Source organism: Mercenaria mercenaria, chromosome 10 (assembly GCF_021730395.1).
Source record: "Mercenaria mercenaria strain notata chromosome 10, MADL_Memer_1, whole genome shotgun sequence".
NCBI classification, from domain to species: Eukaryota; Metazoa; Mollusca; class Bivalvia; order Venerida; family Veneridae; genus Mercenaria; species Mercenaria mercenaria.
This window is the reverse complement of record NC_069370.1, coordinates 957,486-971,536: the sequence shown is the minus strand read 5'-3', so window position 1 is coordinate 971,536 and position 14,051 is coordinate 957,486. Positions and strand designations below refer to the sequence as shown.

At 35.6% G+C, this 14,051-nt stretch overlaps 1 protein-coding gene across 3 annotated transcripts in view; it reads left to right on the top strand.

The window, feature by feature from the left end:
* LOC123559947 (uncharacterized) overlaps positions 1-14,051 on the top strand; it is a 66,673-nt gene that overhangs the window by 20,708 nt on the left and 31,914 nt on the right. For 2 of the 3 annotated variants that reach the window (XM_045352118.2, XM_045352117.2), the window contains exons 2-4: positions 8,183-8,250; positions 9,832-9,959; positions 10,743-10,941. In XM_045352118.2, the coding sequence (XP_045208053.2) occupies positions 8,211-8,250; positions 9,832-9,959; positions 10,743-10,941 (367 nt within the window). In that variant the 5' untranslated portion in view covers positions 8,183-8,210. The remainder of the gene's footprint in view (positions 1-8,182; positions 8,251-9,831; positions 9,960-10,742; positions 10,942-14,051) is intronic. The other variant, XM_045352119.2, reaches the window with a different exon arrangement.

Below are 14,051 nucleotides of genomic sequence, written 5' to 3'. Positions count from 1 at the left end.
TATATATTTTATTGATTGAGCTTCAGACACCTGTGGTATATTCTGTGATAAACAACAGTTGACGCGCGGACCGGTAAGAGAACATAATGACGTCAATTATGACGTCAAAATGATGCAAGACGTTCTGTTCATTACGAAGCCCAGCATAATTTTTATCAAACTATTTCAATGACCATGTAAGAATGAAAACAATCAAGGCCTTCTTATGTTTCGTTGCTTAATTTACCACGGTTCATCGTTCAGATGCTGGATATTAAACCAGTCGGGTTAACGCCCTCGTGATTCAATTCCTGCGCATCTGTGCCGTGATAAATTAAACGACAAACCACTCGAGGGCCTTGACTATTTGTGAATTCTAACATCGCTCGATTTATCTGACAGTTAAACAAAGAAGAAGATCAAGCTGTTTATATTCTGCGATAAACAACGGTAGACGCGTGGACCGGTAAGAGTACACTGTGACGTCAATTATGACGTCAGAGTATCGCATGACGTCCGATTAAGTTCTACTTGGATAAATGAAGCCCAGTAATTTTATCACCTATTTTCCCAAAACGTTATCAAATGTAATGTAATCTTCATCTTATTTACTTTTTGCTATTTGTAAAACAACCGGATTATAATCTCGTGTATAGTGTATCACTTTACTAAACTGGAATATTGCAGTTACCCAGAATTTTATGAAGTTTGAAACTTAGATGTATATCCACATTAACATCAAGTTATTATATTTCTTGTCGCGGAAGTGTTTTGCATATTCACCGGTGACATTCATTATTAATGCTCAATAACCATGTCCAGTTTTATATTAATAAAAAGTAGGAAAATTAATGGGTCTGTGGCCTTCTAAATATCAAAGTCAAGTTAATAGCAGCAAATGGTCAAAGGTCAAATAAATGAATTTTTGTCTTAAAAAGTAAAATTTGTGTCATTCTTGACAATTTTTAATGTATTTTTCAAGTATGTGATAGACACTAATTCTGAATGAAAACAAAGAACTTCATGTAGAAAAACTGTATTTTAGAGTGAATGTTTTAAGAGCTGAAATAGCCATTTCATTAGTGAAAGACTATCCTCCTAAAACTTTTGTTTTCCACAAGCTAAACATTTTAAATCGACTGTATCACTTCAGGGTTAAGCTAAGAGCATATCACCAAAACTATAATCCAGTAATTTAAAAGTATATAAATATGTCCTTTTGAACCATGTAAAAATAACAGAATATTTTAAGACGCGGTTTTGGTTATGACTTACTAGTATGAGCAGTTTTGAAATGTTAACTTTTACGTATTTAACAAAGTCCAAGTATTGTTACCTATTCCCTGCTGGTGTCAACTGGTGCTCCTGTGCGTTATGGGATGGTCTGTGGTAAGTTGCGCACTCTGGCCAGAGTAGAGGTGCGTAAAGATTGCTGCTAGTCGGTATTTTGCTGGTTGTGATCCGTTCCTTGGGGAACAGGTGCTCCATAAGACACTGATACTATCATATTAGTGTTTGTCAGACCATTAAAATGTACGTATATATAAATGTCTTTGTTCTTTACAAGCCTCTGTTACTTGTGTTGTATTAATAAGAATGAAGCTTCGTTTACTTTATAATCAACATTCTGTTAATGTTGATAATTATTTCTGTGATTCATGTAAAGAAGTTGTCCATGAGGCCATACCAAATTGATTTGTCGTTCGTCGGAACTAGAGCGGGTGTGGGTATTTCCGAACAGTTAAGCAATAATGTTGAATGTTCGGAAATACCCACTTATATTGCCATTTAAAAACAACTTGTTTATAGAATGATTCCAGCTGATTTAGCGTGTATAATGCCGAACTATATAAGTATACAGATATTGTCAGTATAGTGTATTGAGGATATTACCTATTGGACGTTTATTTCCGAACAGAGCGGGTAGTTCCGAACAACAGAGGGGCTAATTCCGAACAGTTCCAACTTCTTAAGAACAGAACGTTTGTTTGTTTACAATGATAAACACAGACATTCTTTACAGTAGTATACTTGCATTTTTAACAAAGAAACTTTATAAAACGAAACATATAACTGGAATTTACAGAGCATCTGTATCTAAACCTAAATTTGCAGAAGCACAGCACAACATCTGTGACAACTTTCTACATGATTAATGTCCGAAACATTGAATATGGTATTAACACCCTTATACATGATGCAGTTTGCAGTGTTAAAAATGTGTTAGAATCTGTGTTTAAATTAACAGTATTTGCAATCAAACAGAAGTTTGTCTGTATAGCCCAATAATTCATCTGCCACACATTTAGGGTGAAATCTGTATCCACAATTGGTGCATGTAGGGTTTTTCACATGCATAGCAGTAACGTGGACCTTGTCTTGCAGGGTTGTCTTGGCACCCAAAATTTGCTTGCAACTCTTGACAAGCTCATGCTATTGCTACATGAGTCGCCGCCTCCTCTACCAGAGTCGGATCATATTGCACATGTTTAAAACGAGCCAATATGAATGAAAGGAAGTTGAACTCATTTTACAAAGTAGTAGATTTATTTATTTGTTACTGTATCTTTTTATATATATATATTTATTTATCTACTTTTTTTATTTATTTATAATCAAACTCTAGTTATTTGCTTCAAATATATTATAAGTCTTTATATATACTTATTTTGGATAAACTGTTCCTCATACATTGATTGTTTGGAATTAGCCACACATTAATTAACTAGTGTGTCTAATTCCGAACGGCTTCTTTGATCTTTCAACGTTTTCCATAATGAGAAATGCAGTTAACTCCCTTCCCACGTGACACTTGTGATGTAAGAATTCCATCAAAACATTGTCAGCGGTAAAAATCAATACTTTTAGATCCTTACATACTACTTGCATCAAAACACGAAAACCGATAAGAACGACATGCATGCAAGCGGTCGTATAAATTCTTGTCTGTTATTTTGAAAAGGTGCGCGACAAAACTTTGCATTCATTGCAATATGATATGGAATTCGTTGTTATCCTGTATGTGACGCCGTGGATTAGATTGGTGCCTTTCAAGAATACAAAAATGTCATTGGAAAAATGTGTTCGGAATTACCCCCCTGTTCGGGATTACCCACACCCGCTCTACCGCATCAATGATTTCATTCCCGAGAAAAAGAAAAAAAAATCACCCGCCCGCACGTACGTAAAAATCTCCGATTTTTTTTTCTGATTACGCGGTCCGGAATGATAACGGCAAAACAAGTTTTATCGCTGTTTTAATGCGTCAAAGTGATATTGATCGGAATTCATGCGTTCGTAATACATGTTGATGATGACTCAAACTCAAAAAGTCAGGAATTATATTTTCTTTCATTTCATTCAGCCAAATATAAATTACTTAATTTACTAATCTTTTACCATTTATAATAAACAGGAAAATACATAAAACAAACGACTGAATAGGAGTGGTGAAACAGGCATAGTTTTATTTCATTTATTTTTCATTCATACTCAGACCCACCGTGGTTCCAAACAAAAAAGAAAAAAATGATTGCCATTTTATAACATGGCATATTAGAGTGTCTAAGCACTTATAACATCGATAAATTGAAAACACTGATTGCAACTGAACAACACTAGTGTTGCAATATTTAACTGTCTCTGGAACCAACGTCTCACATCCACAAATACAGAACACTTTCTGAATTTTTACATTGTCAATCGGCGGATAACGACAGAAAATCGTTACTATCTGACATATATAACAAAGTTAGACACTGGAAAACTAACTCAAAGTGAAACTGTTTTGTTATAACATACGTTAGAAAACTGATTGGAAGGGAGGGTAATCTTGTTGTCACTATGCCCGTTAGACCTCGAATAGCGTAAATCCCGTGCGGAGCGGCTTTTATACCAAGCCGCAATCAATCGAGGCGTAAAATTTCTATATTTAGGAACGTTTCCTAATAAGGAAACTAGATAAAAAAGTAACATGTAACTGAAACGAAAATAAATAAATTGATGATGTTGTTCATCATTTGTTTTAAATCTGGAGTGTCTGTGCTAATGCCACAATTGGCCTTCGATGTGCCGACAGGTGATGAAGTAGGTACGTTCTACGATTGTTCAATACAGAATACAGTGAAAAGAACAGAGCCCGACTTGTAAGACGTGCACGGGGATTCATTTAAAAATATTTGGATTAAACATAGAAATATTGTTCAGATAAAGTTTTCAAACTATTTTGTTATCAGTTGTTTAGTTCAATATGTTAGATCTATAGCCAAAACAAAGTGCTTTCTTTTTAAAAAAGTTTGTTCACACTTCACAGATCCTGACTGATCCATCACTTTAAATTTAATGGTCTCGGGCCCAAATCATTTTGAACGTAAATTATTTAGTACGGCATTCAGATATTCTATCAAAATGCATATATTCACTTAAAAAAATGTTTAGCTTTTCAAATAAGTAGTGTAGATATAAAGATAATTTCTGTCGTATTGTAACCCCAATTTTCCCTGTTTGTATATTAATTGGCCGTGAATTGATTAAAAGAAAGAAACTGAAAAAACAGACCTTCCCAACTCTAAATTTCTTGGTCAATCAAAGCACAACAAATAACACTTTTAAGAGTGGCCATATTGGGATCATTTTTGTCCGTCTGTTATCATTTTTGACTGAAATGTACCTCTACCACAAAAACTTAAGCTATCCTGATCTGTTAAGAAATTATTCCAATGGGATTCGAGCAATGTTGAAGCATTTGTGTGCCCAACTCCGTTTGGTCTCATTGGTCAAGTGATTTATTACTTTCCCCTCACCTCTACCGTTTGGAGTTTCACTAGGGGCACAAAGTTGCTCATGTGTCGAAGCCATCTAACTTGGTTTCAGAAGATATGTTATTCAACTTGGGTGCCCGTTTTGTCTTAAATATTCTTCACCATCCTCTGCCGATAAATGGGCACGCCTTCAGATTTATGTAGAACAATCCAAATTAAAAATAAGACACTCATTCCTTAGTAATTATAAATACAAAATAAAAACAAACTGATTCAGTGAGTTTTGGCAAGAATTTATTTGCAAAACCATTCATGTAGTCTTTAAAATATATAGAAAAGCTATCTACTGTGTTAGTCACACTGTAAATGTTTGATTTCTGTGTTATTCTTAAAGAAATGTTAACTTCATGTAGAATCATAACTGGTTATGCCTCCTTTTAGGGTCCAAGCTGGAAAAAAAAATATACCCGCTCGCTCCATGTAAAATCTACCCGCCTCTGAAAAAATCAAAATTGAGAAGAAAAAAAATTTCGCTCGCTCGCTCCTATTTTTTTTGAAAATTTTCCGAAGAACTATTAATCAATTTGGTATGGCCTGACTGTAAATAAAATCATTCTATTTCTATTTTATTCTGTTCTATTCTATTCTATTTTGTTCTGTTCTGTTCTGTTCTATCAGATACTACTGCCTTTGCATAAGTGATAATTCATAATCAAATAACGAATAGATCACGTGGCCCAGAAGTAGTGTATATTGCCCTGGGGTTACGTTATTTCATGTTCATGCTCTACACTAGGTTCATGCTGTGTGCCCATGCTCTAGCTTGTTCTTGATTCAAGATGAGGTCAACCTCCTTTGAATAAGCTGCGTCATCATTTGTTGGGATGATGTAATCTCCCTTGGCACCCGTTCCTGAAAGTCTGCGAGTCCTCCTGAAAATGTCGCAGACAATTCTGGATGTTTTGAAAGGTCACAGGGATTACTGGGACTGTATAATCTCCCTTTGCACCAATTCCTGAAACTCTGCCATTCCTCCTGAAAATGTCGCAGACAGGTCTGAGTGTTTTCAAATCATGCAGGGATTACTGGCACGGTTTTATCTTCCTTGGCACCAATTCCTGAAAGATTGCGAGTCCTCCTGAAAGTGTCACAGACAGTTCTGAATGTTTTGAAAGGACACAGGGATTACTAAGACGGTGTTTTCTCCTTTGTCACCGATTCCTGAAAGTCTGCCAGTGCTTCTGAAAGTGTCGCAGACCAAGCGAAATGATTTAGAATGAGAAAAGAACCTTTGGCATCATGAAATCTCCCTGGGAACCGATTCCTGAAAGTCTTCGAGTTCTCCTGAAAGTGTCGCAGACCGTTTTAAATGATACAAAAAGAAACAAGGGCTATTTGGACGATGTTTTCTCCCTCGGCACCGATTCCTGAAAGTCTGTGAGTGTTCCTGAAAGTGTCACAGACCGTTCTAAATGATTTAAAAAGAATCAAGGACTACTTGGGTGGTGTTTTCTCCCTTGGCACCGGCTCTTGAAAGTCTGCGAGTCCTTCTGAACGTGTCACAGACCGTTTAAAGGGACTTAAAATGAAACCAGAATGTTAAAACATGGGCTTTTCCATCGTTACCACCGACCCATCGTACGTGTTATGTCGTTTCAGAGGACTGATGGTTGACCTCCTGCACCAGCATGAGTACAGTCAGGCAAGAGGAGGGTGAGAGGAGGTAGGAAGAGGAGCTACTCAATTTGGCGAAGGAGGCTCTCCTCAGACCTCAGAAACGTTATAATTAGCGTGAGAAAAGCTTAGCATTGAAAAACAACAATGTTTACATTTTATACATAAGTTTATTTTCTTTAGACATAGCATGACATAAACCCATAAGCAATAGTATCATTCTTTATAGTTTAACGTCGATTTTTCCGCCCACTTTAACAACGTCTTCCGATGATTATTTTGGGTTGATTTCCTTTCTTTTCCAGTTCGCTTTCTACCCAACGTTCGACCACCTGCAAGGGCCTCTTAACGTCTTCCTGAAAGGCTCTTCCAGCTCCTTCCTGTTTGATTGATGCTGGTTTCGTTATTTCTGGAGGTTCGTATTTTTTCAGAACCTTTTAAAACAGGTACTTTCTCTTGTTAATCGCGTACTTCCACGCCTCCTCACTACCGTAGTCATCCAACGACTCCAGATCGGTTGCCGTTTTCTTGATGACGCTAAAACTATACTGTGGTGTCGTGCTCTTAAAGAAGATCCTGCTTATAGGTCCATCAAGAAAACGGCAACTGATCTGGTGTCGTTTGATGACTACGGTTGTGAGGAGGCATGGAAATATGCGATTAACAGAGAAAGTACCTGTTTGAAAAAGTTCTGAAAAAATACGAACCTCCAGAAATAACGAAACCAATATCAATCAAACAAGAAGGAGCTGGAAGAGCCTTACAGGAAGACTCTAAGGGGCCCTTGCAGGGGGTCGAACGTTGGGTAGAAAGCGAACTGGAAAAGAAAGGAAATCAACCCAGATCAAATTAATGGAATGATTCAGTTCATATATATTTACATTCGCCCCATTCGTTCTGTTGAAAATTTTGACGTTCATTTTGTATGAACTGCAAAGGCTTGGTGATAACGTGCCACTGTTTTTTGACGACGTCCACGTGCAGTCAAAGAGAACATTCCTTAGATGACGTCATAGGTGTTCTGTTTAGCAGGTTAAATTCAAAATAATTTGCGAATTTATAAAAAGACGTATTATCAAATGGAAAGGAAATATAATAAGATAAGATTTTTTCAGAGTTCATGCGAATGGACGACATAATTTGCTCCGCAAATTAAACATGAATCGCAAGCGCGATTGAACTCCGAAAAATATCATTTCTTAAATCCATTCATAACAAATGTACATAGTTGGTATTTTGCGTTTGTTTATCCCGTTAACAAATCTTAATGTTCATATTTTGCCTCTTGTACTTATCTTTTTTCTTCTTCTTGCTTCAATTGTTTTCTTTAAAAAATCATTTGCCTGCGTAATAAATTCTAGAAAGTCTACAAGTATTGTAGAAACTTGAATAAATTTCGCGCTAACTGAAATATGTTTTAGTAAAATATTTGATATAACTTAGAATGAGCTCTCTTACTTAATTTGCAATCTGTTTCTGTGGTCAAGTGCTTAAGTTTCTGTGTTTATTCACACAAAATGCAGAATGTTATTTGCTAGTCTTTGTTCACACCCTATGTTTTATTCACAGGAGATAACTCCTGAAGCTATTCAAATTTTGTATAATTATAATGTCCCTTTTCTTCTCGAAACATTAGATAATAAGAGCCAAGAAAGATCGGTCTGAACAACAAGTGCAAATATAAAGTAGCCATACTAGGTAAATGCCGAAGTCACGTGCATTATATAAAAGTTAAAAGCTGACACTATTGATAAATTTATGTTTTTTAGCTCTGCTGTTTGAACATGTAACCAATCCATGTCTTACAAGATGGCTAGCGGAAAAACAGTTAACGAAGGTAAGTGTCACTATATGACCCAATTCTACAAACATGTACTATTTCGCGTCGCGTATTTATTTGCAGATATAAATATAAACGGAATTGTTACTGACAACAGTTTAACTTATAACATAATACTATCTTTTTCAGTTTATCTAAAAGTTGCTTATTTTGTTACGGAGAATTGTGTATGGGAAATCATATACATATATATAGTTTTCCTTTGATGAAAGCATTGAACATTCTATCAAAGAATATAGAACGTATGTTAAGAACGACTGCATAGAAGCCTCAAATTCCACTGAGGCATTGCGTAACTCCACCATCCCAGCCTGTCTATTTAGATAGTAAAGACTAATTAAACAACAAATATATCAAACTTAAAAGAACAAATTTTCTTTTGTTAAAAGGTTGTTTAGTAAACTATTTATTTCTTGTTCTAAAATCAAAGACTGATAGCATATTTCATACCACTGTAATTATACTATTCATGATTATAAAAAAGCTGCTTTTTGTTCAATAAGTCTGTATAACATGCAACATATTTGATAGCAAATGGTGAGGAAATTGTTATTCTTAGTCACTGGCACCAGAACAGAAAGAAAATGCCTCTGTACATGTTATACCCTACCCCTAGGTATTCTATAAGAACCATGGTCATGAACGGGAAAGTGCACTAACCCATTCCAATCGTACATTTCTCAACTAAAACGCGAAGTTCGGTGAATGAGTACCCAGCATATTGAACAAGTGGTAATTTATCTTACATCGTGTACCAGTCACTTTGTCTCAATATTTCATATTGCAAAGATACTCCATATATTTTATGCTTTCGTACACGTTACAGAAAAAACAAACAAAAAAAACCCCGTCGTTTATATGACTGAAAAATTGTTGAGAAAGACGTTAAACCTGAACACACACACACACACAGAGAAAATAACTTGCGTGAACTTCCCTAATGAACATCCGGTCCAGAGGTCAAAGCAGTGTGCACATGTTAGGCGAAATGTAAACTAACTAAAACAGAATGCAAACTATTCACAGTTTTACAATAAAACACGAAATGATGAATGAAATTAATGTTATATATGATTTTGAATTTGAAGTTATACATTTGCATACATCTGTACTGTTTACTTAATTCATATTGCACATTTATGCTGAATATACAAATATTGGCGTACACGTGTAGTTAGACAACGACTGACATACATTTTCACACCAGCCAATCAGAATGATTTGGTAATCTAGACCGGAACTTCACTAGGGAAGTTCAACGAAGTTTCTTTTGTGAAACGTTGAAAAAATCTAAACTACGCATTGTTTCGTTCAAGTAAGAAATATTGAAAAAATGTGACAGGTACATAATGAAAGATAAATTACCTCTTGTTCAATATCAAGAGTACACATTTACAGAACTGCGCGTTTTAGGTATGAAATACGAAATTGAAATGGGTAAGTACATTTTCCCGTTCATGACCATGGTTCTTATAGAATACCTAGGGGTAGGATATAACATGTACAGAGGCATTTTCTTTCTGTTCTGGTGCCAGTGTTCTTGGTATTGAAATATTTTATTGCTTTTTTTGTTCTTAGGAGATTATTTTAAAGATGTATTGAATAGATGTCGTCCGAGATTTATAACCGACCTTGACCCAACGGCGTTGCTAGATGAACTTCTTGCATCAGGTTTTATTGAATACGAGACTTACAGAGATATAACCGTAAGTTTCCTTATCTTTTTTTATCTTTTTGGACAAAACTGACAATCCATATTTAAACAGTGTCTTTTTAAGTTAAGTCAATTAAAGCTTTATTAAACTGTAACAAATAAAAATAACCATATTGCTGTATCAGGCTTTTTATACGGTACCCATTTCTAAACTCCGTTAGGTTGAAATGGGACGTTAAATGTCAACAAATTATAACTCTAGATGAAGCTGATTTCATGCCGAGATTTTACATTGTTTGGGTTGTTTCTAAGAAACAGTATCAAATGTAATCAAAATTCTCATAACCATTACCTGAGAAAGATTGAAATTTAGAAATCACTATTTTATTTCTTGAGGAAGAGTTATATGGAAGAAACGAACATTTACATTTATGTTTTCATGAACACATTCAGTCAAACCAAGTCTGGTATTATTTTGCTCGGCTGCGTTATATGCTTCGATTGCTCTTCTTATAGAATTTAATTGCCTCGGTATAGCCTAGTGGCGCCCGCTTCGAGTGCGGGACGGCATGGGTTCGATCTGCGGCAGCGTCATACTAAAGACATAAAAATGGTACTAGTAGCTTCCTCGCTTGGCGCTCAGCATTTAGAGGATAGTGCTAGGACTGGTCAGACTGGTGTCAGTATAATGTGATTGTGTGGGGTATCATGTCACGTGTCTGCGGCGTGATATTCCAGTGAGGCAGCACTATAAAGTTGGGTATTGTGCTCACTGCTACAAGTAGACACCGTCGACGTTAAACCTGAACACTTATAGAATTTATTGTATGTCCAGGAGCGTCAACTAACCTCGAAAAAGAACAGAAAAATTTTAGACCTTATGCTTTCTAAAGACATTAAAGGATACAAACGTTTCAAGCAATGCCTTAGGAAATCAAATCAAGAACATCTTGTGGAACACCTAGAAAGATTTGAGAAAGTGGTGAAACAAGAGAGGTCAGAACAATCAAATGTAAGACGAATACAACAAAAAGGTATATGCAGATTACTCATACATTTTCCAAATCTTTATTTCCACTCTAGCAGAAAATATATAAAGTTTCCAAGGCTTGTTTTAACAAGACAGTAAACATGTTCCACGGCAAAACGGCTGTATGCAGATACAGAAATGTATGAGAGAAAATGAACTAATATATCGACATAATATTTGTCAATTATTATACACATTTTATAATAGAATAGCGTTCATGCATGATATTTTTCTGCAAAAACATCTTCGGGATACAACGGTGTCCGAACCGGAACCAACAAAAACACGGTATTATTCAGATGTTACAATACGGAATTAACACATGTTATCCCTACATAACAAGTTCTGGATAAATCTGACAACAAAGTAAATACAAATACGTGAGGAAAAAAGCCCGGGTTTCTTTGCGGATATCTCCAAAAGAGATATTTTGTGAATAGTGTCGTATCCATGGTAGTTTTATAGTGACGTTATAAACAGTTTAACGTTTTTGCTGAAAAAAATCTAGGGTGTCAAAATAGTCTTCAAAACGGTAACCGGCAAGGCATGCCTGTTGTTGCAGCAAGAAATAAAAACCTTACTGTCGTGAGGGTTTTGATAAAAGAGCATGTTCGATATACTATTTCCCAAATGGCTCATTCTATAGGCAATTCAAAAAGGACCGTTCATCATAATTATTATTCTTACTGACGGCCTGAAATTAGTTCTTTGTTGACACTAGACCAAAAGTCCAAACGTTTGAATTATTATTATTATCATTATTATTATTTACCAGATTTTTATAGCGCTCTTTTCATCTATAAAATAAACGTTCAAAAGCGCTATACAAACTACATATCACAGAATGATATGGGCATACAATACAACACAAAACATATATCAACAATAAAAGGTATTTAATCTGAATCAGGTTTTACTCTACATTTTAATTGTCTTAAATATTTTAAAGAACAATTAACAATAGGACATAATTTCCATTGCAAAGCTTGTTTTCCAGTACAAAGTGAGTTTCAATAGATCTGGAAAAAAAAGTGTGTTTTCAATGATCGTTTGAAAGCATCCAAGCTATTATAGGTTATAACACACTAAATAGTTTTTGTTCTTTATTCGATATAAAATTGACCTATTTCCAATGGCCGCAGCACACACCAGGACCCATTTTAAATGTCTGTAACCTACATTTTCTTGAAGAATATTGATAGTGCTAAAGAAAAATCAAAAGAAAAGTAGGGGTCATGTTTGATGCAAGAAAAATAATTTCAGTCAAACACACAAACTGCAAAATCAGCTAAAAAATGAGACCCCAAATTATACTAGTGGTGTATGATCTAAGTTTCCATGAAAAATTTTGTCATGTTGTTATTTCATTATGAAAATGCTACCTACATGTCAGACATAGATCTGTCATGTGATTTTAGCAAAAAAATTGCAAAGAAAATAAGGAAAATAGCTCTACAGAGCAAAAAAACTGAGGACTATTTGTGTCCGCCATTATGCGACTACCATTTTTTTTCGCGCCATTTTTCTATTTAGTGTCTGTATGCCTAGCGTCTCTAATGGTAGCCGGAAGAGCATTTCATAACTGCGGTGCAGCTGATGAAGAACTACGATCACCGTACCTCACAGTTATGATTTTTGGAACAACTAGTTGTTTTGAGTTGTTCTTGGATCTCAAATTTCTTGCTGGCTGATAGAGTTCCAGCAAGTCTTTAACATAGATCGGTGATTGGTCATGCAATGCTTTGTATGTGTGAACTAGAATTTTAAAGTCCACTCTTAACTCTATGAGTTCTGCACTCCCGCAACTTAAAGTTATTAGAATTGTCATGTTTTCATTTATGTCTTGTTGGGTGACATGTGTTTTTTCCACTTTTTAGCTCACATGTCACAAAGTGACAAGGTGAGCTTTTGTGATCGCATGGCGTCCGTCGTCCGTCCGTGCGTCCGTCCGTGCGTAAACTTTTGCTTGTGGCCACTCTAGAGGTCACATTTTTCATGGGATCTTTATGAAAGTTGGTCAGAATGTTCATCTTGATGATATCTAGGTCATTTTTGAAACTGGGTCACGTGCCTTTGAAAACTAGGTCAGTAGGTCTAAAAATTAAAAAAAAACCACCTTGTGACTTTTCTAGAGGCCATACTTTTTAAAGGATCTTCATGAAAATTGGCCAGAATGTTTATCTTTATGATATCTAAGTCAGGTTTGAAACTGGGTTACGTACCATCAAAAACTAGGTCAGTTGGTCAGATAATAGAAAAACCTTGTGACCTCTCTAGAGGCCATACTGTTCAATGGATCTTCATGAAAATTCGTTTGAATGTTCATCTTGATGATATCTAGGTTAAGTTTGAAATTGGGTCACATACCATTTAAAACTAGGTAGGTAGGTCAAATAATAAAAAACCTTGTGACCTCTCTAGAGGCCATATTTGTCATGGGATATGTATGAAAGTTAGTCTGAATATTTATCTTGATGATAATCTAAGCCAAGTTCGAAACTGGGTCAACTGTGGTCAAAAACTAGGTCAGTAGGTCTCAAAATAGAAAAACCTTGTGACCTCTCTAGAGGCCATATTTTTCAGTGGATCTTCATGAAAATTGGTCTGAATGGTCACCTTGGTAATATCTAGATTAACTTCGAAACTGGGTCAAGTGCCGTCAAAATTAAAACTAGGTCATTAGGTCAAATAATAGGAAAACCTTGTGACCTCTCTAGAAGCCATATTTTTCAGTGGATCTTCATGAAAATGCGGTCATGTGGGGACAGGTGAGCGATTCAGGACCAACATGGTCCTCTTGTTAGTTCCGCAACAGCGAGAAATGATATTTGATATTCACCACAGTGATTTTATCTGGTTACTTCACATTGCCATTGCAACAATGCGTTGGGAAAAAGCAATAAAAAAAGAAAGTTTACGATTATTATGTAGTGTAACTTTATTGATATTTTGTCCTGTATTCACTCGCATATATTGTCCGTTTCATTATCTGTTATGTCAAGTATCAAAATTCCCCGCCCTGTGATACCTCTTGCCTATGGTAAAATAACGTCTTCGTATTATTTTAAAGTAAACCTTAATACAGGATAGTTTATTTCTTCTTTTCTTTATTTT